At 38.3% G+C, this 25888-nt stretch overlaps 1 protein-coding gene across 2 annotated transcripts; it reads right to left on the bottom strand.

Annotated features, from left to right (window-relative positions):
• Positions 1–331: 331 nt before the first annotated feature.
• Positions 332–25888, bottom strand: TANGO2 (transport and golgi organization 2 homolog). 2 transcript variants are annotated; one of them, XM_009092357.4, is made up of 9 exons: positions 25820–25888; positions 20540–20660; positions 16529–16617; positions 16210–16329; positions 15088–15202; positions 8190–8260; positions 6695–6848; positions 4891–4995; positions 332–3157 (listed from the first exon to the last, which is right to left on the bottom strand). In XM_009092357.4, the coding sequence occupies exons 2-9, from the start codon at positions 20593–20595 to the stop codon at positions 3037–3039; spliced, it is 831 nt and encodes a 276-aa protein (XP_009090605.1). In that variant the 5' UTR covers positions 20596–20660; positions 25820–25888; the 3' UTR covers positions 332–3036. The 2 variants fall into 2 exon arrangements, with proteins under 2 accessions (XP_009090605.1, XP_030088332.1); XM_030232472.2 differs by lacking the exon at positions 25820–25888 and adding an exon at positions 25453–25585.

Here is a 25888-nt window from a genome sequence, read left to right as displayed (position 1 = left end):
CATCCTCCAGCAGAATTTTGTGAGGGTCCACTTTTCCCTAAGGAAGCCTTGATTTTGCTCTTTCCTACCTTTCAAATATTTTTCAATTTCTTACCTGTATAAGACAACCATACAATAGCACAGAATTAGGAAATACCCACAACAACGTGAAAACCCCAGAAAAAATACAGCACTCTTAAAATGGAATTAAGTACCAGAAATAGAATTTAAATTACAGCTCCTTCATCATTAATTTAGCATTAAAGATTTTACTTCATTGTATCACACCAAATTACAGGCAAATGAACAAAAGCATATGTGCAAAAATGCACAATCTACTAATGCCAACAAAGACTGGTCACCAGCTTGACTTTATTCTGATTCTAGTTTTGAACACACATGTAAACAACAATTATGACACAATTTTAAGCAAAAAAACATTGCTGAGGTTTTACACATTTTAAAGTTTCTTCTACTACCATTCCAATAGAAAAAAAATCAGGAAACAAAAATCTCTTGCAAATGTATGACTTTGAAGAGATGACATGTATAAGCAACTTAATAAAATGCCATGCAGTAGTTTCCTATATACACCTTTCTCCTTTATATCCTTTAAAACTGGTATTTAAAATTCCCTTTTATTATTAAAAATACTTCTATAAAAATAAAACACTTTCTTTGTTAACTGTAGGTACAGTATCCTTTTTCCAGTGGATTCATTGCAACTCTAATTGGCACAGAGTAGATCATGCACTTCACAAATACCTTTTCACTTGTATGGACAAGCACCACTTGCTGATATCTGCACAACAGTCCTGATCCTGTTTCCACTGAAGCCAATGACAAACCTCTTACAAAAGCCTCCAAATAAGCTAAAAACCTCACTGTATTAACTATTCTGATGAGATAAAAAACAACATCCAAAGTTTGGGCTCTTTCCTGTTTATTTTAATTGTCAGAAAAAGCAGATCCCAGATTTAGAATTTTGATTGAAGCATATCAAAATACATTATTATAATCCATATTTACATCTAAGGTCTGACTAATCTTTCTTTGCCTATATGTAAAAACAAAGAATAAATTTTCATTATTACAGGGCTGCTATAAAGAGTGAAGTTTACAAATGCTTTTAGCATGATACTGCATGCATTTTGCTTGCCTTTCTGATGTCTTCAAAGAGAATGTCATGTTGAAATATCCACTGTTTGTAAGTGGATATAAAATAGTTTGCTATGCAAGCTATTGAGACAGGGCTTTGTTTCTAGATATGCATGTGTAAACTCAAATTTAAGACAGCTTTAGCTACTTTGCATCTAAAAATAACAGTTAACATTTTTAGCCATAAAAATATAGGGTTTAAGAAGTCATCCAAAAATTACAAAGGGCTGACCATTTCCTGTAGCTCAGAAGGACAGTCTGGAAGGCTTCAAGTTCTAAACCATGTACAACCCAACACAATTGGGTTGATTGCCTTGCAATCAAGGTGGTCAAAAAGTCATTTATACAGAACTGAATCCACAACCTGTGACTAGTCATGTAAGCAGCCCCGGTATCTAGAAGCTATTTAAATATGCAAATATAAGAAGAGATTTGACTAAATGCTGCTTTAGCATTCCCTGACAAATACAAATCTGGGAATGGCCTTTCACAGTACTTCACCTCAATGGAAAATCTCATTTACTGCAGCCTTCATTACACACACACGTGAGAATGCCAAAATACACCAGCCTGAGTACAGAAACACAGCTGCACATCTTCCAAAGAGTATCAAAAATCTGACTATAAAGTAATTTATTAAAATCAGAGGCTTGTGAAAATACAGTCAGCATACCTAAAGGAAGAAAATAGTGGTGATCCATTAGTAACCTAATATTCAGTATTCAAAAAAATCAAAACAGAACACAACAGAAACAAAAATAGCTTAGGATTTTCAAATATCCTGATGTTAGCTAGAATCTTCCATTACCCACAGTGGCACTGAATAATTGAAAAAAGCATGCATTTAAATAGCTTTTTAATTCACAGGTGTTAGAACATAGGAAGTACCTCTTAATATTCAACTTTTTCAGCAATATAAGACTGCAACAGTGTCACCTTACAACACATAGCTATTTCTACTAATAATCCATGAGATGAAATCCACTCCAGGCTGTAACACATTCTACCAATAAAGAAACGAATCCAAAATTTTATATGCACAAAACAGGCAATACATGGAAACCTCATCTTCAGCTTCTGTTTGCAAACAGGTACCTATTCCTTACCTGCTTGCTGGAGAAGAAAATAATAAAAACAATACTGCTAATTAGACTATCAGGAAACAGGATGTCACAGCACAAATAATTTTATTCAGGTCAAAGATAAGCAAGTCTGCTCCCATGGTTCTTTCAGTAAAAGTGAACAGAGACTGAACTAAATTCCCTACCTTGATTCTCAGATCAAGTTTTAGAAATAAGATCTATTGCTGAACTATCTATAGAAAAACAAATGTAAAGAATCCCCCCTCTCTGCCCTCCCCAGGCAGAACATTGCACCATGGCACTGAAAAGCTTAAATGAGACTAAAGCACTTAATACTACCAGGATAACATACATTCATTTAATGCACATTGGCATCAACTCTACAATCTTAACAGCATGTGTTGAAGGTAAAGCAAAGTTTAGTAAAACCTTCATTGAGAACAATAAAAGCAGCAAATATTTCCCCACCATTAGTACTGAAACGAAGTTTATGTCTACTAATAACATCTTTAAAAAATCCACACCTACAAAAAAGCAATGACTTCGTCTTGGACAAAGATGGCCTTGCCCTGAAATCAGGGTGGTATTAAATAAAATATTTCTGATTATAAGTTGCTACTTCCTGTAAAAAAAAAAAACATCTTCATCTGGCTTTATCCAAAGCATTTGTGAGCTTGATAGGGTATGATACCAGTTTATTGAAACTTTTGCTTTCCTTGCTATTTTTAGTTTGTGGAGGCTGGCTCAAAACATTTACTAGAGCTTAATGGCTTGTTGTCTCATTGCTATTATTACAAACCACTCATGTGGAAAGTTGTTAACTGTGCAGTTTGAATTCATAGGTGCTTGTTTGCCACTGGTTGACATCGGCATTGATCATGTTGCGCTCGGTGAAAGTAACGCACCCCTCGGAATCGATGAGCACCACCGTGTTCGTCCTGCAACAGCCAGCAGCACAAGGTTACACCTGGGCTCCACCACAGAGACTTCCAGCCTGCCATCCCTCACTCCCAAATGTTTTAACCTTTTTTTTTTTTTTTTTTCCTGAGGACATCATCAACACAAGAGCAGGGCAGAAATAACGGGCATTTTTTCAGCCTGTTCTTCTGTCACGCCACTGTTTGATTCCCTGCTGCACTTGCAGCAGCTGACACACATACCTGCTCATTGCAGAGACTGTGGTAAAAGCTTAAACTTAGTGCAAAGTGCTCCATTCAGAAAGAAGTAGCATAAAACTAAGTTTTTCTTCCCACCCTACAAGTACCCATATGGATTACTGATATCAATAGTACTCCATTCATCCTTTTCTTTCAAATCAATTGTATATATTAATTATTATCACAGGACATTGATATATGATCAAGAACAAGGTGTCTCTCTAGGAACCTTCCAAAGAGGAAATTTGTTTTCATGAGAAGCAGATGCCAGTTGTGCATCTATTCCACTTTGCCTTGGCTAAGCTGTTATTTCTCCATGGACACTGCAGTACCCTTCCACAAAGGGATGACTGACAGTAGGAATTTTGCACCATCCTCATCTGGTGGCCTTTCCCAAGTCACTTCACAGTTGTTCACTCTTACAAAAAAGCACTTAATTTCCTCATAAGAAAGTGAGGCCCATTTAACAACCTCTATTCACTAAGCCCTGTTGCTAAGGGAAAGGTAAGTGTGAGCATACAATTATAGCAGTAGGGAGACTTGAAACGTGTGCTAATTCATCAGTAGAAGGTCAGTATTTCTACCAAGTTATCCCTGTTTCCTTTGAAATGGCTGAACTCCAATCTGCAAAGCAAGGGGAGGAAGGTGATTTGTTACCATGTTAAGTCTTCATTATCCTATATTTAAAATGTTCTTTTAATACATTTAAAGAAACCACTATAAATACTGAGTATCTCTCTCAGAATACCAACTTAAAATGCCTACAGCAGTGAGCACTCTGCTTATCAACTCCCATCTCTACAGAGGAAATACTATGGCTGGACCATGCCACAGACCAATCTGACAAAATTATTGGCAGACTTTTAGAGCAGCAATTCCCTACCACCAGCAACAGGGTTCACCAGCAATTTTGTCCCACTGAAGATTAAATGAAGATTTGCATTGCATTATTCTATTCTTCTTGCAGCTTTGGTGGAACAGTCAGAGCAGAGAGTGAGAATATCTCAGTAAAGACAGCAGCATCAGTTAGGGGAGAAGTGGAAATACAGGTTCTGCTGAAGAAGAGCAATAGGTTCTTAATGTATGAAAATGGCAGATCCATTTTATGATGCAATGTCTAAGGAAAACTTTGATTTAGCAATGCAGGTGACAGGATTTCTGCTTGTGGAGGAGAAATGTGTTCTGCAAATCTCTGGTAAGATCAAAGTTAGATGTGCTCAGATCTGCTATTACACTGGGGAAGCAGGAGAACTGCATTATCTTGTCTGGGACAAGTTAAAGCTGTGCTGTGCTCTCCATCAAAGATGAACCACAGTGTGAGCTTCAAATGCTTTTCAGCAGCAAATCCCAGACACTCAAATACTGACCAAGGAAATAAATGACTGAATTAAACCAGATTAATATCTTAAAAAAAATTAATGCAGTCACTATGGAATTTAACCTTACAGCAGCACAACTTTGATTTGAGGTGTGCTTTGATGCAGCACAGATCTATTTCTGGCTCTGTTTTTTACCTTGTTCCATAACCCGGGCAGCGAACGCACAAAGCCGCGTACTTGTCCAGGATGGGGCGGATGTAGTCCTTCCCTTGGTCTTCAATTGCAGGGTCTGGTAATTGACTGAAAAAAGTAGGAAAAGAGTAAAAAAAAAAATCTCCAATATTAACACATTCATCCCTCTTGATCTGGAAGGAGTTCCAGGACATCCCTGAGATCACCGTCAAAGGCAGGGCTGAAGCAGAAGAGAGGGGGTAAAGGACAAAAACCCATCAGGAAAGAATGGAATTCTGTGATTAAACCAACTGCTGTACCCACTACATTTCTGTAATATGCACACACAAAGAGATCATAAAGTAATATGAAACAGGATATTCTAAGAAAGTTCAAAGCTAGTGCATATCCACATGTTCATATTTATTATGAAAAGATCATTTCATCTTGAAGTGTGATTTGGAAAGATTACAGGCTTAGTTTTAAATATTGCTTTTTGTAAGTAAATATTTCCCTTTTATAGTCAGATGGTTTCAGACGAGATCAAACTGAATTACTGAACATTAAAGGAGGACCATTTGATTATATTGTATCTTATACCTTTGTCTTCTTACTAGTAAAAAGTATAAAGTCTAACAAATTTTTTAAAAAAATCACTTGATGTGACAGCAGATGGAACTATTAAGATGAAGCTATTAAGACAGCTTAGCAGACTCCCCAATTACTGCTCATTGCTCTGATGACTGAGTTCTTATACAAAACTTTATTTTGAACCACTGAAAAATGCCACATTCATGAATGCTGGCATTAAAATTTGCTGTAAAATTTGGAAAATTGAATCTATATACCAGAAACAGCCTTGCTTCAACTCTAATCACTTCCCAGACAGATAAAAGTCAAGGTAAACATGAAAATTTCCAGATGGTGAGCAATGATATGAATTTAGATCACAGCACCTCCTGTACCCAACTCCATGTGTGTAGAATGTAGTGCTATCAAGTTCCTTCTGAGCATCCAGCTGATGGGCTCAGATTGACTCTGCAATCAATTGTGAGTGCAAGAACCTTCCTTACATCTCAAACTCATCTCTTGGGGACTACCTTGAGCGGAACTTCCTTGACTGAATTGTACACACACTTCCTTTTCTCCTTCCCCCACTTAGCTTGAAACAACTGCACTTTTGAGGAAGGCAGCTGGTTGAACTTTGAAGTGCTGCTTCTCCACCCTCTGTCTACACTCTGAGCAGCAATACAGAACAGTAAAACCTACCAACACCTGTGAGGGTGCTAAGGCCCCGGCACAGGATACCCAGAGAAGCTATGGGTGCCCCATCCCTGGAGGTGTTCAAGGCCAGGTTGGATGGGTCTCTGAGCAACCTGTGCTAGTGGACAGTGTCCCTGTCCATGACAGAGGCTGGCACCAGAAGATCTTAAGGGTCGCTTCCCATCCAAATCATTTTATGATCTATGTAAATAAGTGCTTTCTTTAAGTGAAATAACCAAACTTATGTGAGCCTTCAAAAAACTGGCAGCAAGCAGCTTGCACATCCCTAGGCATGCACTCATTGCCCTTACTAAGAGAAGTGCAATCTTTAAAAAAAAAAAGGCACAGAGAAACCAGTGCACAGCTGATGAGGTCTAAGATTGCAGTAGCCTTAATTGTGTCTCCTGCTTAAAAATCAATGCTGTTGGAAGTCAGGCTCTGTGAGAACACTGCTTTCAATTAATTTGAAGGTAAAAGTGCTTTTTTCCTTCAAAACAGTTTTTATATGCATGTTTTGAAATGGGTCATATTGTATTGGAGTAAATTCCAGCTATCACGTTCTTACGGCTCTTGATTATTCATCACTGTAAGGAGCTCCTTCACCAAGTCTTCTTTGGTAAGGTCTTGACTTCTCTTGACCACTTCTGTGAAAAGCTGCTTCCCATACTGAAGTTTCTTCCATGGTGTATCCAACAAAGAATTACTCAAACCATATATTCCTACACACAGACACACACACACACAAAAGCCCAATTTAATTGGAAAGTGCATTCTGGTGATTTCAGTTGTCATTACAGATTTAAAACATTTTCATGAAGTCTAAGTGACTCCCCAGCTAACCTTTACCTTCAGGTGTGCCATAAAAAACACACAAGCCCCATTACTGAACAGGAGAATACAACAGGCTCCCATCTTAGGCTGGGCTGTGCTTAAGCACTCCCCTCATGCTGATGCTAAGTACTTGGTTTTAGTTGTACTCTAATTCACATCTAGTTAGTTTAAATTTCTGATTCGCTAAACTATGAAGGCATAACAGAATTTTATAATTTCTGCAATCTAGTCTGTCCAGTGTAGGGATAATAATGATAATTTATCTTTGCCTCTGATTTTACTCTCGAAAAACACTGCAAAGCAGCACTGCAAGACAAGAAGAACCTTTCTCTTTAGAGGCACCCTCTCATCACAAGTCAGACAAGAAAGATTACCAAACACCCTCTCCTCCTAAAGGGAGCCACATACACAAGAGTCTGTTGTGTAACCACAGAGACCATCTTTGGTACAGTCTGCAGATACCTAGAATTTGTGACTCAGTTTCTCATTACAACATGGCCAGATCTTAAATTTAAAAAAACCCAACTGTATTAAAATCTGGTTTATGTTTGTAGCTGTACAAAATCTAACAGTTGTTTCTAAGAATTTATGCTGTAATTGCTAGAATAACAATCTGCCTACTGGCAGCCACAATTTGACCATTAAGCAGGCAAAGTAAGGCTCTGCCATCAACTGTTACCAGCCAGTTACACTGCTCAGAGCCTTCCATGTCTCCTGGTTCCATTTAAACTGCCTTTTTGATGATGACTTCTGGAGCACTGCTCTCTATAGCTAGCTAGCAAAGAACTAGATTAGAAATATTTTTAAATCAATTCACCTGATAAGACAGATTGTATTTTTTTTAAAGCCAACTCTGTCCCTGGGGGAGCATAGTCATACTGTGACCTTCAAGCTGCTGGGTAACAGGAGTTAGGGTCAGACCCTTTGAAAATTCCATTCTCAAGACAGACTTCTGTCCTTCTGCCTTAATTACATAAGCAGGATTCCACTAATTGCACTGCAGGTGGGTACATACACATACATGGACAGAAGCTTTTAATGAACTATTGATTCTTTACTGTATGTTATTAACAAAAACTTATATGAATTCAAGGACATTTAGTAATATTTTCTTTTAAAGAATGCAAAGAAAAAGTCAGTGAAGACAATGTTTAAGTAGCTAAATTACTAGAACAATACACAGCTGCATAAGAAAAAGTAATATTCAGACCTTTCTGAAGTAAACCTACCAGCATTTAAGAAAACAGGTTCTGGTTCTCCTCTGTTTCCATAGTAGCAAATTACATCTCCTTTGGTGGTACTGAAAAATATAAATACAAATTTCTCCTTGAAAAGCCATCAGCTTCTATATTTGATTATGCTTTAATTTCATGCAATCTTTGAGCACATTAAGATGCTTCTCCCACTGTTGCTCCTATGATACCAGACATTGATGTGTTTTATTACTTTCCTCCTCTCAAAACACTGCACCATTATCAGGAAGTAGCAATATCATTTTTAAACATAACTGCAGTAAAATTCAGTAAAACCCCATAACTTCTGCATGGAAGTAGCCAGGCTTAATAACAAAAAACTGGTTTTGATTAACTGGAGATTTAGTTGCTTGGGAGAAGGGGGCATGTGGAAACAAAGGAACTGTCCATCACAGCAAGTACCATTTTCCCCATCACTTCTTTTGAATCCTTCCTGCATTCTAAGCTACTGACTGCTGTGGGCCACTTTAGATGGCAGAAGGCCCACTTTAGATGGCATCTCAGGCCCACTTCCAGCAATGCTGCAGGGCATAGCTGGGTCCTTTGTGCATTTCTTGGCTGTTTTCAGATCACTGTAGTCACTGAATCTCTCTAGTTGTAGGCACTGGCTGCAGCACTCTCTCTTGTGCACAGAGTACAGGGAGGGTCTTGCCCAAGGATCAGAGACAGCTTCCAACATTGCAAACAACTCTTATTTGACAGAGATGGTATCAGCACATCCAAACAGCAGGGACCCACATAGTCACACTGATACTGACAACACAAACACCAAACCAACTGATAACGGAAAAAAAGAGAAAGTAAGTCATCAATAAGCCTTGTGTGTCCTGTGGGAATGGATTGCCATTAGATGGCTCACTCTCAACATCCCTCACTCAGCTGACATGGAATCGTGATTCCTCAGATCACTTCCAGTTGATGGGGTTTGGCTTTTTTTTTAATTTGCCAGAATACAGCAGAGATCTAATTCTATATTTCCCCCTAGTGATTTACTTGCTCAAAGTTACCAACAAACACACTCTCATCATAGTTCAATTTTTAATTTGTTTCCCAAGCTCCAGCTCCTTAGACAGCAGACAGAGTTTCCAAATGGGAAAAAAAAACCAAACAACTAAACAAAAAACCCAAAACAAACAAAAAAACCCAAAAGACAAAACTTGCAGTTAAGACTGAATTTGGATTAAGTAGCACAAAGCATAATACAGAAGAGAAGCTATTTCCAACTCCACTTTTTTTTCCTAAGATAAAAAGGAGTATCTCTGTGCTGATGCAAATCAGAGTATATAAAATGCAATCTCATTAATGATGTACTGGAACTTAAATTGCTCTGCATAACTTAGCATCCGCTACTCAAACCTTAATAACAAGCAAAACAGTCTTGATTTAGCTGTTTATATTCTTCTTGAAAAGCCATTATGAAAGACATTCTACAGTGTCCTTTGCAAGACAGCCAAATGAAGAAGGAAATATTAACTTATTAATTACAGAAGTCAGAGGAGTCAAGAAGAGGAATACGAAAAAAGCCCACATAAAGCAAAAATAGAAGTGCCTTTCTCTGTGCACTACTCTTCCTCCTTCCAAACCCAAGCAGCTGATACCACACAGAAAGATCATCAAGTTTTTCAGCAGAGGCAGAAGACAGCAATCACAGCAAGCATATTGTGTACACTGTTTCTGTTGTTAAATATCATATAAGACATAACATCAGCTATGATAACATCAGTTACTCAATTCGCAGTTTATCAACTGTTAAAAGAAACATGTAATCTTTCTGAACTTTCCTCTAGTAGCTTAAAAGACATTTATTTTCCTTATCTTTTTCTTCTCATCCTTAAGATCCTTGTTCAAATTTATTTATGCTGATGTCAAGACCTACTGACCACCTGAACTCTTCACAGACAACAGCCCACCTTAGGTGTCTTAAATTAAGACATCAGAAATCACACCAACTATTGTACTGGTGCATTAACTACTCTCTTTTCAAATACCTGCTCTAGAAGATGTGTGACATCAGAGCAATTGTTATAATCTTAAGTCTCACAAGACAGTGTTAGATGGAAAGGTGGACAAATGGCCCAAGCAAGCCCTGGAACACAGCTTTAAGACAAGGCCTGTCACAGATGAGACTGCATGGTGAGTAAGCTGGCACTACTGACTTCCTTTAGAACAGCTTTTTACATGAAAGAATATAATCCTCTAGCATCTCTTCCAAGATGTGTGTCACTGACAAATTCAGTAACAAGATCCCCTGGAGTTTATCAAGAAGATGGGGAATACATACAAACTGCAGGGTCACTAATTCAGGACATCCGTATTTTATGGCATGCACACTCCCCCAGAGGAGTGTTTTCACTTACCTCAACTGCAGAACTGCTGCTGCCTTCTGTCAAAGGAAGATTAAAGCCTCCCAAGAGACTTCTGAAATGGGGATACTTTCAAAATTTAGTTCACTGTGCCAGTCAGCTACTCTTTCTTTTATCATTTGGCTCTGCCTATTCCCTTCCTACTGTTTACAGGTACTCAGAACTGAACATCAAAGCAGAAGCCAAGATGAAAAAAAATCACTGTAAGCTTGATTGCAGCAATAGCCTCAAAACCCTGGCCTGCACTCAAGATTCTCTTCCCTCCCAGCCTTACAAGTACAGATACCAATTTCACTGCAGAAGTAATAAAGGGATAATTAAAGTGATGACAATAGGACCCAACAGACATATTTTTAAATCCCAGCCATGGCTGACAGCAGAAAGAAACTAAAATTATGCTCTTAGATACATCATTCTGTCAAAAAAGTTAAGCAATAATGTGTTCTAGGCAATATTCTAGGCAGCACAATCTCAGTAGTAATAGAAGCTTCACAGCAACATGAAAGCCATGCAGAGTTTGCCACAATCACTTCTTAATGTTGATGAAATATAAGCAATGTCCTTCTGCACTCCTGCCCTGCTTCACCTTCAAGGTGGCTCCAAGTCATGTCCAACAAAAACTCAGAATGAAAGAAAAAGGAAAGAAGTAGTGAGGCAGTAAAGCCACACAGAGTGTGGTTATCAGCAAGTGATCACTCCCCTGGGCACTGAGCTCTACTCTGCTACAGACAAGGACATTGGTTTGTTTTATGAATAATCTGTGCATATAGTTTTTGTGCAAGGACAAAAGATGAAACTGGCAGCAATGTTGAAATGCTGTACAGTAGTTTCTAATAAGTATTATGGTTCACAGATTCATTTTCTTTTCTTCAATGTTCACGAGCTAATCCGATAACTCTTTCTGTTCTGAAGCTAAAAATAAACAAGCAAACACCAAACCACCCAAACATGTACCACCTACCATCAAATAAAATGGTGAAGAGAATTCTGCTGGATACTCACAGCATGCAAAGTCTGCCTTAAAATAGACTGTGATTTTGTGGCTAGTGTCTAAACATTTCTTTGGCACTGTCCTAATATTTTGGGCCAGGCACAAGCTGACAGTAGAGGAAAGAAATAAAGTTTTTCAGAAGCACCTTCTTTTGACATTGGACTGTTCATCCAACCACTGGAAGTGACTAAAGATCTATGCAGAAATACCTCATTTTCATGAGGGAGTCACAAGAAGCAAGACTGGTATACTCTGCAAAAGGTTTTGGGACCTGAATTGGGACAGGGCATGAGAAGAAAAGGAAATGGGCTTACAGAGCAATCACAGGGACTTGACCATCCATGCTCTTTTCATACCAGCACTCTGACCCTATTTTACTTTAAAAAGGCACCTAAATCCAATCTCTGGAGAGCAATCAAATCCTTCCCACCCAGCCAGGTCACAGTAACCATGCTGAATGAGAGCCTGCAGGTGATGGTACAGTTTCCTAGATTTTCCCTGCAGGGATTGAAAACTGCCTGTGACAGGGGAGAACAGAGAAGTTCACCCAAAAGGCAGTTTTCTGTAATCCCCTCTAGCTGACTTGTTTGTAAGGCCCAATTTGTCTATTCATCATAGAGAAAGTGATTCACTCCTGTTACACGGGGATCTTATTGCACATAAACTATATGGGCTCTAACTGACAGCCTGTCAGAGACTACACTTGCTGGGTGGGTGACAAGAAGCTGCCAATTTGTCCTTCAGGGTACTCTGAATTACACATTTGGCAGTAAGGAAGACAAGTGAGATGCTGCCACAACAGCCCTGACACAAGTTTGAGGTACCCATGAAAGCCTGAGTAGGTGTAGCAGTAGATTTGCTGAACACAGGTTTTCCCCAGGACAGAAATTATGTCCAGATCATCAACAAAAGCAGCTCACTGCCTTCAGGTATTATCACAAATGGAGAAAGAAGGAAAACCCCTTTGAATATTGAGCAGGTATTTAATTTACAGAACAGTCCAGCCTCTGATAACTTTGTTCCTTTCTAATCAGACCTACAGACAGCAAAAATGAGAGGAGTGGCAACACTGCCTTCCTGGAAGCCAATTTTGCAGCTGCAGAAGATTCCAAACAGACACTGTTTGCCACATGCTATAATTCAACATAAAAGTATGTTTAGCATAACTGAATAAATATTCATGACTCTCATACTCAGCAGGTACACCCAAGATGATAAACTGAAAAATCAGAAAAATAAAAGTACTAAGTAATTTTCTTAAAACAACAAATCAATAGTGTTTAAATTGATATAAAGAGATGCCACAGAGTAAATAGATTATTACACTGAAAGTGTCAGAACACATGCATGTTAAAAATAAGAGTCACACTAAGCTGTGGAAATAAACAATGAGATTTTATAACCTGAATAGTTGTTTTCAGCTCCCTTTCTTGTATTACTGCACCTGTCATCCAGCATACTGTCATCATAATCATACTGAGAGAAGATAAAATTTCTTTTTCTGAAACGTGTACCTGAAGATTCAAACATTGTAAATCTCTCTAAATATGCTGCTTACACTCAGCAGAATCATGTGCTCAGGTACATCCCTTTTCACCAGTGCTTCATTTACACTTTCAATCTGAGTTTCCCCTCCATTTCACACACACTAACAGAGCCAATCACTATTTGTTACACAATGGAAGAACACATTAAGGACAGTCCTCAATCTTTGTTTTGAACAGCAACATGGCCCAACAAAATAGCATCAACTACAATACCATTTTCTATTTACACAGAAAAGTAGCTCCCGTTCATATACCACATTTCTCTTTGGAGTAATTCTAATTTCCTAAAATGACAAGTTTACAAATATTATTGAAATTGCTCTGCATCATTAGCTTGCCAAGAATTTCATTTCATCAGAGTATCCAAGGCTAAGGACATGTCAAAGCAGAGAAGTTAATCAACACACACAGCTTTCAGAGTGATACTCAACAAGGAATTATGACCTATATCACCATGGAAAGACTATTCAATTGAGCATACAACTCTCTATCACCCCAGCATGGAGGAATAAACAAACAAACCCAACACAGGAATGATTGCCTTTAATAAAATCAATCAAACCTACTTGAACATCATCATTCCACCAGCCATTATATCTATTCTTTTTTCCTACATTAAAAGAAGAACTCAAATTTACTGCTTGCTAGGTCACACCTTGGATATGATGTTTGCTTGAAAACATCTATTTCTTCTGTTGCCTTTTCAGTAAAAGACAGCCTTCCAATTTATGCAATCTAGCCAGGCAGCAACATACAGCAGGAAAGCTCAAACAGTCAAATCCTCTGACCATGGTAAAAATTAATTTAGGAAACTGAAAAATTTTGGGAAGTCTCTGGTGAAATGATGAACTTTATAATGGAGACAGTAAAAAGACCAAAAAGTATCAAAGCCTCTAACTGCCTGGCCATCTTCTGGATTTAATTTCTGGAAACATAACCTATATATTTATTTCTAAGCATGCCTACCAAGCAGAAATAGACTCATGGTATCATCCCAGAACTGATTGGAAAGTCTGAGCCATCAGCTGAAGGTGGTCTAATACAGAAAGTGAAAAATGTAAATACAAGGCCAGTTAGTGAGAAGGTGCTAGAAATTATTTCCATTGAAAACAGTAAACATTCTGGCCTTCTGCTTTAAGTGTATTCCCAGAAGCATGCAGAAAAACTGAGTGGGAGAAGGCCCTGCACCATCAGGTTGTCTAATAAGATTAATGCTTCTGCAGCAAGTGTGCCAAAGCAGCAGGGTGCTCCTGGCAGTTTAGATGTGCTCCCAGTCATGCAGTGTGCATCCAGCTGGGAACTGACACAGGGCCTGGAGATGCCTTAGCCCTGGATTTCCATTCTTCCCCATCAGGCAGAATGCAAAGGCAGTGTAGCAGATGTACTTGTGCTTAGACGCATGCACAAGCAGTGGAAAGGATTGTGCCAATCACACTGATTATAATTAAGTATCCAACATCCTTTCTCAGCTACAGAAACTTTAAGTTAATGTTTATTTGTCTTATGATGATTTTTAATGTTTAAGGAAAGATTAATGACACAGACACTTTGACAGGAATAATAGCTTGAAAGCTTTCAGCTGTTCTAATCCTGCTGCAGCATGTCAACTCTCAGGAAAAAAAAAGGTGTCTGAGAAATTATGAGCCGAGGTTTTGTCTTCTCAAAATACAAAACCCAGAGCCTCCAGGATAAAGACTGGCTACAGCCTATCAGGGAGTTGCAAGAAGTTTTGTGGGAAGCAACGGTTAGAACACAAGATTGCTCTCCAGTGTTTGAAAGATAAACAATAAGAAAAGAAAGGAAGACTACAATAAAATTGGGGCCTTGCATGCCGATTAGCAAAACACATGAGCTCTAACTTTAGTTTGTGACAGACTTTGCATTGTTACACTTTAGTGCTATGACTTGTATGTACAGCACTGTTATTGTCTTTCTCCCTCTGATATTTGAACTGTGATGTTTCATAGACTTACTTCAAGTCAGCTGCTAATAAATTAAATCCATTGTAAAGATGTCCCTCTACTGAAACTTTCTTCAAGTAAGAGTAGCTGTCCAGATCTGCAGTCAAGAAGTTTGTTACAAGAGCACCTAAGAAAGAGAAGTACATAGAGCAGCTTGTATGTGTGTGCTCACTATTCTGACAGCCCTGGTAAAACAAACAGAAAGATAAAGATTCCTGTTGCCAACAGGCTGTAACAGTGGAAGGAAACCCCAAACCACAAAACCAACCCAAATAATGAACCAACCTTTAAAAGTCTTACACCATTGTATCGTGTTCACATTAAGAGCATGACTTTTACTCTGAAGAACTCAGTCCAAAGCTCTTGGTAAAATTCTAAGAATTCACATTTACTAACTATTCTGGACTGGATGCACCTTTCATCTCCTCCCACCTTACAAATTCTTTCTTGTCTTGCTTCACTTCCCTGATATATGACCCTAAAATGAAATACAAATGACATGGTTCATTTGTTTCTCTGTATAACATGGTTTGTCACTGCAATATATTCCAAATCCAGTACCATATGACAGTTACACACAAATCTACTTTTACTTTAAAAAACCCCACAGATGTGTTGTTTTGAGCATCCTCTTTGAAAGGGTTTTTCTATTATTTCTCCTCCTCTGATTTATCAGTGGGGAATAACAATCTTTTAGGCCACCTCCAGCATAATCCAAGTTGCATTCCCTGACAAAGGTGTTGGAATATGAATATGCACTTTAAGAAGTCTACTGTAATCTAAAACTAGCTCAATGCTTGGCTAATTTTTCTGCCTGTTAATTAGAGTTACTTTGTAGAGGAGATGGTGCTGCTGCATAGCTGGTATGAATGTGACTTCAGGCTCCAGACACTGCATCTTGTTTTACTTATGCCTGCTTGATCAAGAACACATTATCCGAGTCAAGTTCCTCACATATGTACTCAAACTCATCAGTTAAAATTTTTTGTTTACAGCACATAAACATCCTTTTTGTCCATAAAGCTGTGTTAAGAAAATTAATACTGTAATCATCTCTATTTTACTGGAACATCAGGGCTTGTTTGTCCACTTCTTTTTTTGTTTTTTTATTTTTTTATTTCAACTCCTCCATACCTCTTCCTTTTGCATTTTTATCAATCTTTGGCTGCATATAGTTTGTCAGGGCTGCCATCTTGCCTTTCTTACTGATTCCCAGCCATGTCCCTCCTTCTTTTCCCTCCTCCATATCCAGACCTAATGGAACAAGCAAGAGTTAGGTTATTAAATACATTAAAATTAAAAAATGTTTCAAACTCACAACATGTTTTCCTTAGATGTATAAGGAAGAAGAAAATTTCTTATTAGAAAGGCAACACCACCACCCTAATAATGAAAAAACCATGCCATGATTCCCTTATATAATAACCCACTCCAAATAGCAAGACATACATACCACTAAGGATCTCATTGCTGCTGTCCCAAAACTCGGCCGATTTGGATGGTCTGTGGTAAAATTCATCCCTATTAGCTGCTAGAATAAGCCTGCAGAACACAAGAGGAAAAAAGACACTATTACTTACAAATTGGAACTTCACAGTACAGGCAGGAGCAGAATCTAATTTTTTCCAGAGCATTGACTCATTTCAAGCATGAAACTATCCTTTATCTCCCACCTCACCTTTATCACTCAGTGTAAAGTTCAACTGACATCTGACAGCAGCCTTCTCTCTCACTGCCATGAGACACTCAGCAAGTCCATCTTGGTGAGTGAATGAGGCAACTGCCGTTTTCAAAAACTAACTCTTACAAAAGAAGACACTGAATTAAGGTCACATAAACAACCTCGGCACAAAGTTACAGCTTAATTAAAGAAAATTATTAGTGTTATTTTTAATTCTTTTTTTAAAAGTGTTTTTCATTGGTAGAACATCCTCACCTGAGGAGCAGGTAATGGATCCAAGTAAAGGTAGAAGACAATGGTGACCCCAGGCAAGCCCTGTGTGGAGGCTCAGGGCAGCAGGTGACTGCACACAGACCTGCACAGCTCCAGGGCAGCTCCCAAAGTCCTGCTCATCAGTACCCACAACATGACTTGCCTTTATTTCAACTGCAAGACAGTGAACGCTCCCCCTTCTCTCCAGCTATGTTGCTTAATTTAATTTTAATGAAATGCTATCTTTCAAAAACCTGCAGATTTTCTTAACCAGTTTTCCTAAACCTCAGTTATCTTCATCACTGTCAGTTCCTCCTGCCAGCTGCATCTCAATTACAGCTGCACAGCAGAAGACAAGTTTGCTACTGGAAACTGAAGACAGACCATACAATTTTAATTCTAATTTTTAGCCACAACACAAGAGAATCAATTCCAATGACATCTCATTACTTTGTTTGGCATTCAGATGTACTTTCATTTTCTGCAGGTTTCTGAACTTTCCTGCAAATTCATCTCTTCCCTAATACAGTGCTTTAAAGGAGGACTGCAAGGTACAAGTTGCACATTAAAAAAACTACAGAAAAAGAATCATAATCAACCATAGAGAAACTAGAAAAACCTGACACTTCAATGGCATCCTTTCTGTAAGGTAAATGCTTAGTATTTTGCCCAACAAAGATAACATCTGTTGGAAAGCAAACCGTATGTACAATTTTATCTTTCCAATGCAAATATAATATTGTTCCTTTCAAAATTATATAATTTCTCTTCTTCTAGCTGATTCTAGTCTTTGGGCTGTAGGCTTTCTGCTGGTTTACCAAATTTCTGTCATCTTACTTCAACATGCTCCATTAACAGGATGCAGCCTCCTTTCACAGATTTTTATTTAAATGAGTATCTCCGCTGTTAAAAAATAGTTTGCCTGAAGTGCACTTCTCATCTCCTGAAGCTTCAATTATACTTTGCCTTTAATAATTCTTAACATGAAACTGCATCGTTTCTATTACATTAAACTCCATAGTTACTATTTGTTTATAGTATCTAAATCCTAAAAATAAGCAAAATCTTTTTTGTGTGATTGAATATTCCCCATCTCAAGTTTAATGCAGACCCCTGAATTTAGCACAAGGCTAGTATACAAAAGTATAATAATAAAAACATCTTTATTTTGTCATTTATGAAACATAATTATAGTGAAAAGGAGCAATATTAAGTAACCCTCATCTTCTAATAAATTGCAAAAAGCCTATTCAGCTATTTTTATAGCTGAAATAATTCAACTGTATTAGGATTTACATATTAAGATTTATTTTAATATTGAGAGAAATGAAAACATGAGAAATCATTCCATTAAAGTGATTTCCTACAATGCAATTCAGCTCCAGAAAAGAGCCTGTGATTATAGCTTTGAAGCTTGAAACATTAATTTATTTGTAAGATGCACACAGTACTATTCAGAAGGATGTAAAGGCAGCATATTACCTCTGACAACAATAATGGACTACAGTAAAGTGCTTGTTACACTGCACTAAACTTTACCACAAACAAGCCCCAAGAGGGAAAACAGAACCACTTGCAATCCTACAGGCAGATGGATTTGTTAGTGTGTCACAAGAGTGAGCTCTTTGCTTAATTAGATGCTCAAGAAAATTGACCAATATGTTGCTCTAGAAACCAGAGTCTACCTGGATGGAAAATTCTCCCAAGTGTTACAGAGAACATGTTTTAGCTTGGCTATTTTCTTCTAGCCAGTAAACTCACTCAATGACAAGGTGTTTGTCTTTTCAACTTTTAATGCCTATTACTGACACTTTCTTTCAGTAAGAAATGCAAAGCAGAGAACAGTAAGGAAAGTTTAACTGTCTGGTTTGTGATGGACAAAGAAATTAGTGTCTGCAGGTACAGGAATCCCCTTTTAGTTGGGAAAACTGTTCCAAGACCTCACCATGAAATAAACAGAGATACAGCACAGCGATGCCTGAACTGTCAAGAAAAATCACCCTTAGCAAGAACTTGGAGAGAGATGTCTCACTTGGTCCAATGGCTATAACACTGCTTGGAATTAACAGGGCTGGTGTTAAGGAAAAAAAAAAGGACTAAAGTTATGTATCTGATATTAAAATCTGACACCAAGAACACTGTGGCCTGGCATTTATCGCCCTAACAGGTAGCTCAGAGTAATTTATTTCAGGTATAGAGCAAGGCACTGCTTAACAAAAGATATAGAGAAAGTTAAATTCAATTAAATACTCCTGAATTTGGGCCAACATCTCAAAAGTGTTGTCCTATTCTGATACTGACAGCAAGCTGTTTTCCGATATAAATTAATAACTTCAATCTTGATGCAATTTTTTATAGCAAGCAAACTACTCTAAGTTCTACTTTTAAATATTGATCACGGCAGAAAGTTCACTTGGCAAGCAACTGCAGTTTACATCCAAAGGATTTTCCCAAGAGGCATCAAATTGATGAATCTGTCTTTTGCTAACTACCAACACAAAGAAAGTCAGACCAAATAAATGGATATATTAATTCAGCACCAGTCACATCATAAACAAAATCCCTTTTCAGGCAGGCTCCAGATGCAGAAAGGAATGCACTCTGGACAACTGAGGTTTCCATTCTCATTTCCTCTCTTTCTATAGAATGGCATCTGCTTCTTAATACAAGAGGACAAGAAAACAAGTCAGTGAAAGGCACAATGATTTACTGAGCAGACTGACTGACGGTTTCTGGATGAATACCAATATTTGTACCCTACAAAGTAATATGGAACCTATACAGTATATATAAACACAGCAATAAACCTTCATAGTCTGTTTACAGCCTGAAGTGCTTGCTGTCTTTTTATTACACACTCAGTGTACTCAAAGACACTGACGTTGGAGATGAAATTTAAAGAGGACAGGCTACAATGAGAGAGAAAATGATCACAGGATGTTTAATACTTTGGAAACTCACTGCATGACATTGAGAAATTCTTAGAAACTGACCTAGAAGCCTGCAAGCTTATTTTTTCTTCAGTTTTTGGCTAAGCATTTCATACACACAACTTAGTTTATTGCCTACAGTTTCAATTGCATGCAGATTTTAGGGAGGGGAAAGGCTAGGCCACTTATTAGAAGTTCCTTGGTTGCAAACTGGAAGCCTTAAACGTGTCTACCACACTGAAAGCAGGGGACAGGTACAACTGTGATGCCCAACAAACAGGATTCCACTTAGTTGAAATAATAAAGTAGAAGGCAAGACTTCCAAGCACTAGAGTACAATATTTAAAGGACTTACACAGCACGACACCAGCAAAAAAGGTCCATGATTAGAAAGCCCAAAACATCTGATATAGTCTAAAAGCAAAGGGTTCTAAAAAGGCTACAGTAACTCCTCCAATGGGGAAAGCCATGAAGTTAAACACTACAAATACACAGTTGAACACATAATATTGATTTGAGTTTGTAATTCACACACTGGCTACAAAAAGAAAGTGTGTAAAATATTACAGAAGCAGGTCTATTTCAACTACAACCATCTTACCTGTATGCATTTTTTGAAACTGGCCGTGGGTCAAATTTGAATAGAAGGATGCACATTGAAGAACTGATGTTTAATCTTGTTTCTTCCACAAAGGCTCAATGCAAGGTCATTCTGTAATAGCCTAAAATGGTAATAAAGATTATCTATTACACTGCAAATTATAAAAAGAGAAACTTGCTGCTGCTGGAGCTTAAGGATTGCAATGTACTGACTAACAGCTCATAATACAAATAAATAAATAAAATACAACTACCAAAACAGAAGCGTTCTAAAGACTAATTTACTAACCAAATTCTTATGGTAGTACTTTCAAAGTTATGCCTGGCTAGTTCAGATTTTTTAGGGAAAAAAACCAGCATCAGGAAAATATTGACAAAATGTAGAGTGCTAGCAATACATGAAAAAAACAGTTATGCAATTTTCTGTTCATTACCAATAAAGCACCTTTACTTTTTTCCCTTTCTTAAGGAAGGCACAATGCTTCTTTTAGAATAAAGGAGAAAATAACACACTCAAACTGTTGCAGAAGACAGAAAAAGCCTCATTAAAGACACTCACAGACCTGCAAATAAAGTATAACTTAGGCGAAGCTACTATCAACGTCCAGGAGAAATTATTATTTTTTAGCATTGTGTAAAAGGTCAGGAACAAACAGAAACACGAGACATTTTGTGTCCAGAGTTTACATTTAGATGCACTTGTGCTATATTTAAAATTCTGGCCATCCAGATGAAATGACAAATGTGCTTTCCATTTCAAACCAACAAAACAGCTTTCAAATATTTTGTGTTGCCCAATTAACATTTTTCTGGTAATAAAACTGCAGTCTGATCTTTACTTTTCGAGGCTGCTTAAACAATTATCAGAATGCCACCATCCAATGACACACAACCATTTTTATTGTTACTGAGAGCTTTTGCCATGCAAGGACTTTCAAGGTAAGTCAAGGGGAGAGGGAGGCAGAACTCAACAGCACAACTCTAAGGCCCTCTAAGCAACTCAACGACTGAAAAAACTTCTGTACAAAACCCAGGATTTTTAACCATACTTTCAATATATGTGAAAAGTGTCTCTCTTGCCCTTCAATTGCTTCATTATTTGTCATAAGAGATATCAGGAAACAGATCATCTTGACTACATTCACATTACCAAAACCAGAGCTCCAAGTGAAGCATTTATACAGATTTTATTCTTAACAGCTTGCCCATAGCTGCTGGCTCCTGTTAAGTCACAGTTCAGCACCACAACCAGCCTGCTGTTGTTGTCAGAGCACAACAAGTTCAGTCTTGCAGCCCAATATCCTGCAAAGAGACTCTTCTGCTGCAGGACATGAAATAACTCAAAAAGAGGTGCAACACTCCTGACATGCTTGACAAGAAAATTAGTGCACAAGAGCGTGTGTGTGTCTGTATATATATAAATATCCCTCAAAGTATTTTAAATTCTGCTCGCTGACAAAAGGAATTTCCCTCCCAAGTTGACTCATAATCCATGGGCTAAAAGCAGCAACAGCAGAGCTATCCCAACTATTCTGTATTAAACAGGTTACACAATAACACACTGCTGGTTTTCTTTGCCTCTATCAAGTCAATCCCAAAATAACTGCATTAGAAATTCACCATAAAATGAAGATGCCATCTTGAATTGTGGATAACTGATTGACTAGCCAGGTCTTCAAAAAGACCATAGCCAGCTTTATAGAGAAAATCTAACCACTTTTGAAAAGGGGATACGCCTCTTCTCAGACCTTTATGGCTGAATTTTCAGTAGATTGCAATCATAATGGACTTGAACTGCCAGTACCGGAAGACTTGGATCTTCAACACAGATTATTTCAGAAACAACACCCACAGCTCAGAAGAGATCACCTTCAAATCTATGGGTTTAGAGATTCCCATCTACAGCACTACTGTGAATATGCCAGGGAATCCTAAAAACTTTTTTTTTTGGCAAAGTGCAAAGAAGCTCACTTGGTGAAAGCAGGGATATAAAATACAATTTTAATGACAACTGTCACTGAGTACTCCTGCTGACTATGGAGATACGGCTGCTAGGTGCTGGCTGCTAGGTGCCTTGCCAGATAATTAAATGGATTACTTGACAGAAAACTGTTTGCAATTAATCACTCATAATACTAATATTTTAATAAAAAGGTTTCAGGCTCCATTGCCTGATTTATTCAGTTCCCTTCAAATAATCAAGTAGGTCCAGCTGTTCATGCAAGTTAGTGGCCAACGTAAAGTTTAAACAAAAACTGCCAGTCAGAAAACAGCTGCAAAATAAGTTTGCAAAACTCATCACAATCATCTAGAAGAACAAATATTTTGAACACTTCAGTACCTTTCTAGAATCCCCAGTCATTATTATTAGGCACTACTGCTTTGACAGAATGCTTTTTCTCCCCCCATCAACCTTGCCTGTTGTTATTACAATTCTTGAAGTTACATTTATGCTTTTATTAACCTGAAATATCAAACCAGCATTTTTTATCTCAGGCTCCACCTGCCAGCCTTGAGACAAGCATAAATGTTTATAGGTCCTATATAACAGTGCACCCTTTTTTTTTTTTTGACAGAAATATTTAAGGCAGATAAAACAGAGCTACCCCTTAAAATAGCAGCAACATTTAACTGGCAAAGGAGGCAAGCAATGTATGTTGGTACCTTCTTTGATTAAAGCTGACATTGCACTTGAAACACTGTTGTGGATATTACCCTTAAATTCTTAAATAGAAGCATAGTGAAAGACTCAAATTTGGATATTCTGAAATTCATGATAATTAACAAAACACTAAGAGGGAAAAAAACTGAAGAGAGGCTGTCATAGATGTTGTAAGTACATAGACATTCAATCAAGAAGTCTTCATGCAGGTACCACTCTCTCGAGCTCATACTCACATAAAAGCTGCTGCTGCAAGCACGGGGATAAGATGAGCACATTGCACAGAGCTGGAGCTGCAAAGCACATGTGCTCAACTCAGCTGAGTCCCCACAGACCAAGGAGAGGAGAAGGTGAAAAAGATTAGGCCAGCACTGACTTCCACTTGCAACTTGATCCTACAATAAGTCCAAAGCCAGATCAAAACCTGATTTTCAATCTCCATTTCTGCAGAAAAATGTATCTTCAGAACCATCCTTAGAAATGAAGGAGGTGCCACAGTTTAAAAGAGTTCAAATAGAAAAGGCTAAGTTGTGGTACAAGACTTGCTTTCTGATTTTGTTTTTGAGGAGAATACAAGCCAGAATATACACACTATGCAACATGGCAAGGTCTCCAGGAAGGGGGGAGAAATCCTGTGCTCTGGGTTGGAGACAGTGAAGACTGCTCTCTGGATAATGAGTTTTTATAAATTCTAGTTTGCTTATTCCTGCTCAATAAGACAACAGTTACCAAGGATGACATGATAGCAACAATCTCCTATTTCTGTAATGTTTTTAGTTTCCTGTCCAACTTATGCCTAATACACACAAACCAGCTTGTCAAGAACCACAAACATCCTGTAATTAAGCGTTCTGCTCCAAATGGCACCGCTAATTTGGAAATGACATTAAAGTAACTAACATTCTTGTTCTGTGCTACAGTACTCTGTTAGACAGCACAGTGTGTTGTTTTGCTTATTTGAAGGATCTGTTAAAAGCCTGAGTGGATACATGCCAGCATAAGGTAGCATTTAGAGGGACTTTCAGGACACCCAAACATGATAGATTGTGTATGTTCTTTTCATGGGGTTCTACCATCATTTGGTTGATTAGAAGCAATCAGTTAATAATTTGGCATAAAACTATTTTACCCTTAATAACTGCCAGTAGCAGGCTTTGAAAAGGGAAGCCATTTGTAATGTATTTTGTATTCACAAATGAAGCATCATAAATAACATCTGTCACTTACCACAGTGATCTCAACTCATCCAAAACTATTGTTTAGGTGCAGTCTAAAACACAGCCAAAAAACATTATTCATTGGAATCTGCTAGTTCTATCTACAACAAGAATAACTTGTGTTCAGCAGAGTACAGAATTATTTTACTGTCTATTTTGAGTATGTCCAAATGAAACTGAACCCTACAGTCCTCAAATGCCCATAGAAGGACCATAAAATTGGATGTATTTGCTTGCACTACTGAAATGAATGAGGTTTTTAATAACAAACTTTAAAATCATCAAAAATAAGGCATGCTTGATTAGTTCTTTAAAGTAATCTCTTTTTCTCCCTCAGAGAAAAGTGTCTCCTGGCTGCATTTTTAAAGCATTTTACTGTTTCATTTTTGCACTTCCCTTAGGTACCATATGCTCCACAGTAGCAATACTAATAACTACAGATGAAGTTGAATAGATGGATCTATAATTTGATGACTTCCAGGTTGCTCCCTGTGAAAAGCATTTTTAAGTAACCCAGGCTCTGTAACCCTACCAAGGTGTGGAGTCAGTCTTCCCTGCAAGAGACACCAAAGCAAAAATACGACACTTAAAAAATACAGAAAGTAATATGCAAGGTGAATGGAACTCCCAAGTTTAACGGGCTAATTTTATTTGCAGCTGCTTGATTTCTCTCTGGCGTTTTACTAGACTAGGTCCACTGTACAGCTCCCATGAGAAACAAACGCCAGTAAACATAACCTTTCACCACATCATGTTTTAGAAACATTTACAACAACGGAGTAAAACAGCCTTTGCCCCAGTTTCTTAAGAGCACGATCAGCAACGTTTCTGCAGACTCAGAGCCTTTCGCAGGGCCTGTTCCTTAGATAAAAACTGTATTTTTAGCTTGTACAGTTCTTAGGTTTTCTTCAGGGAGGAACCACCAAAAGACATTAGTAGTTTTTACTGTCTAACTATGACTATTTCTTGACTTCAAAGGGTCACTTCATATGAAAACTTAATTTAAAAATTACTTTATTACTCTTGTACACTTACAATTACTCCTGTACGTGACGCAAATACCAACCAGCGACCACCCACGCAGGAATGAAATGCCATCGCATAACCAAGGAAAACAGGTGCGAACTGACACCTGAAAACATCCCCAGAGGTGCTGCTGGATAAATTTAGAATAAAAACCTTAAGCAAATAGCGCTCAGGAGCAGCACCTTCCTTGGAGGGGAAGGCCGGGGCTGCGGCGGTGGCCAGGAACGGCACACACAGCCCCCAAACCAGGAGCCCGGCAGCTCCCGGAGGATGGTGGCAGCTCAGGCGGCCCCGGGCTGTGTCCGAGCCCGCCCCGCAGGCACGGTGTCCCCCGGTCCCCCGGTCCCTCACTCCATCCCTCGCCTCCCTCACTCACCCACGGCCGCCGCACCGCCCGTCCCCCGCGCCGCTTCCGGAGGGCGGCCGGGCCGACCAGAACCGCCCC

The sequence above is a fragment of the Serinus canaria genome, chromosome 15 (assembly GCF_022539315.1).
Source record: "Serinus canaria isolate serCan28SL12 chromosome 15, serCan2020, whole genome shotgun sequence".
NCBI classification, from domain to species: Eukaryota; Metazoa; Chordata; class Aves; order Passeriformes; family Fringillidae; genus Serinus; species Serinus canaria.
This window is presented reverse-complemented; position numbering and strand designations above follow the sequence as displayed.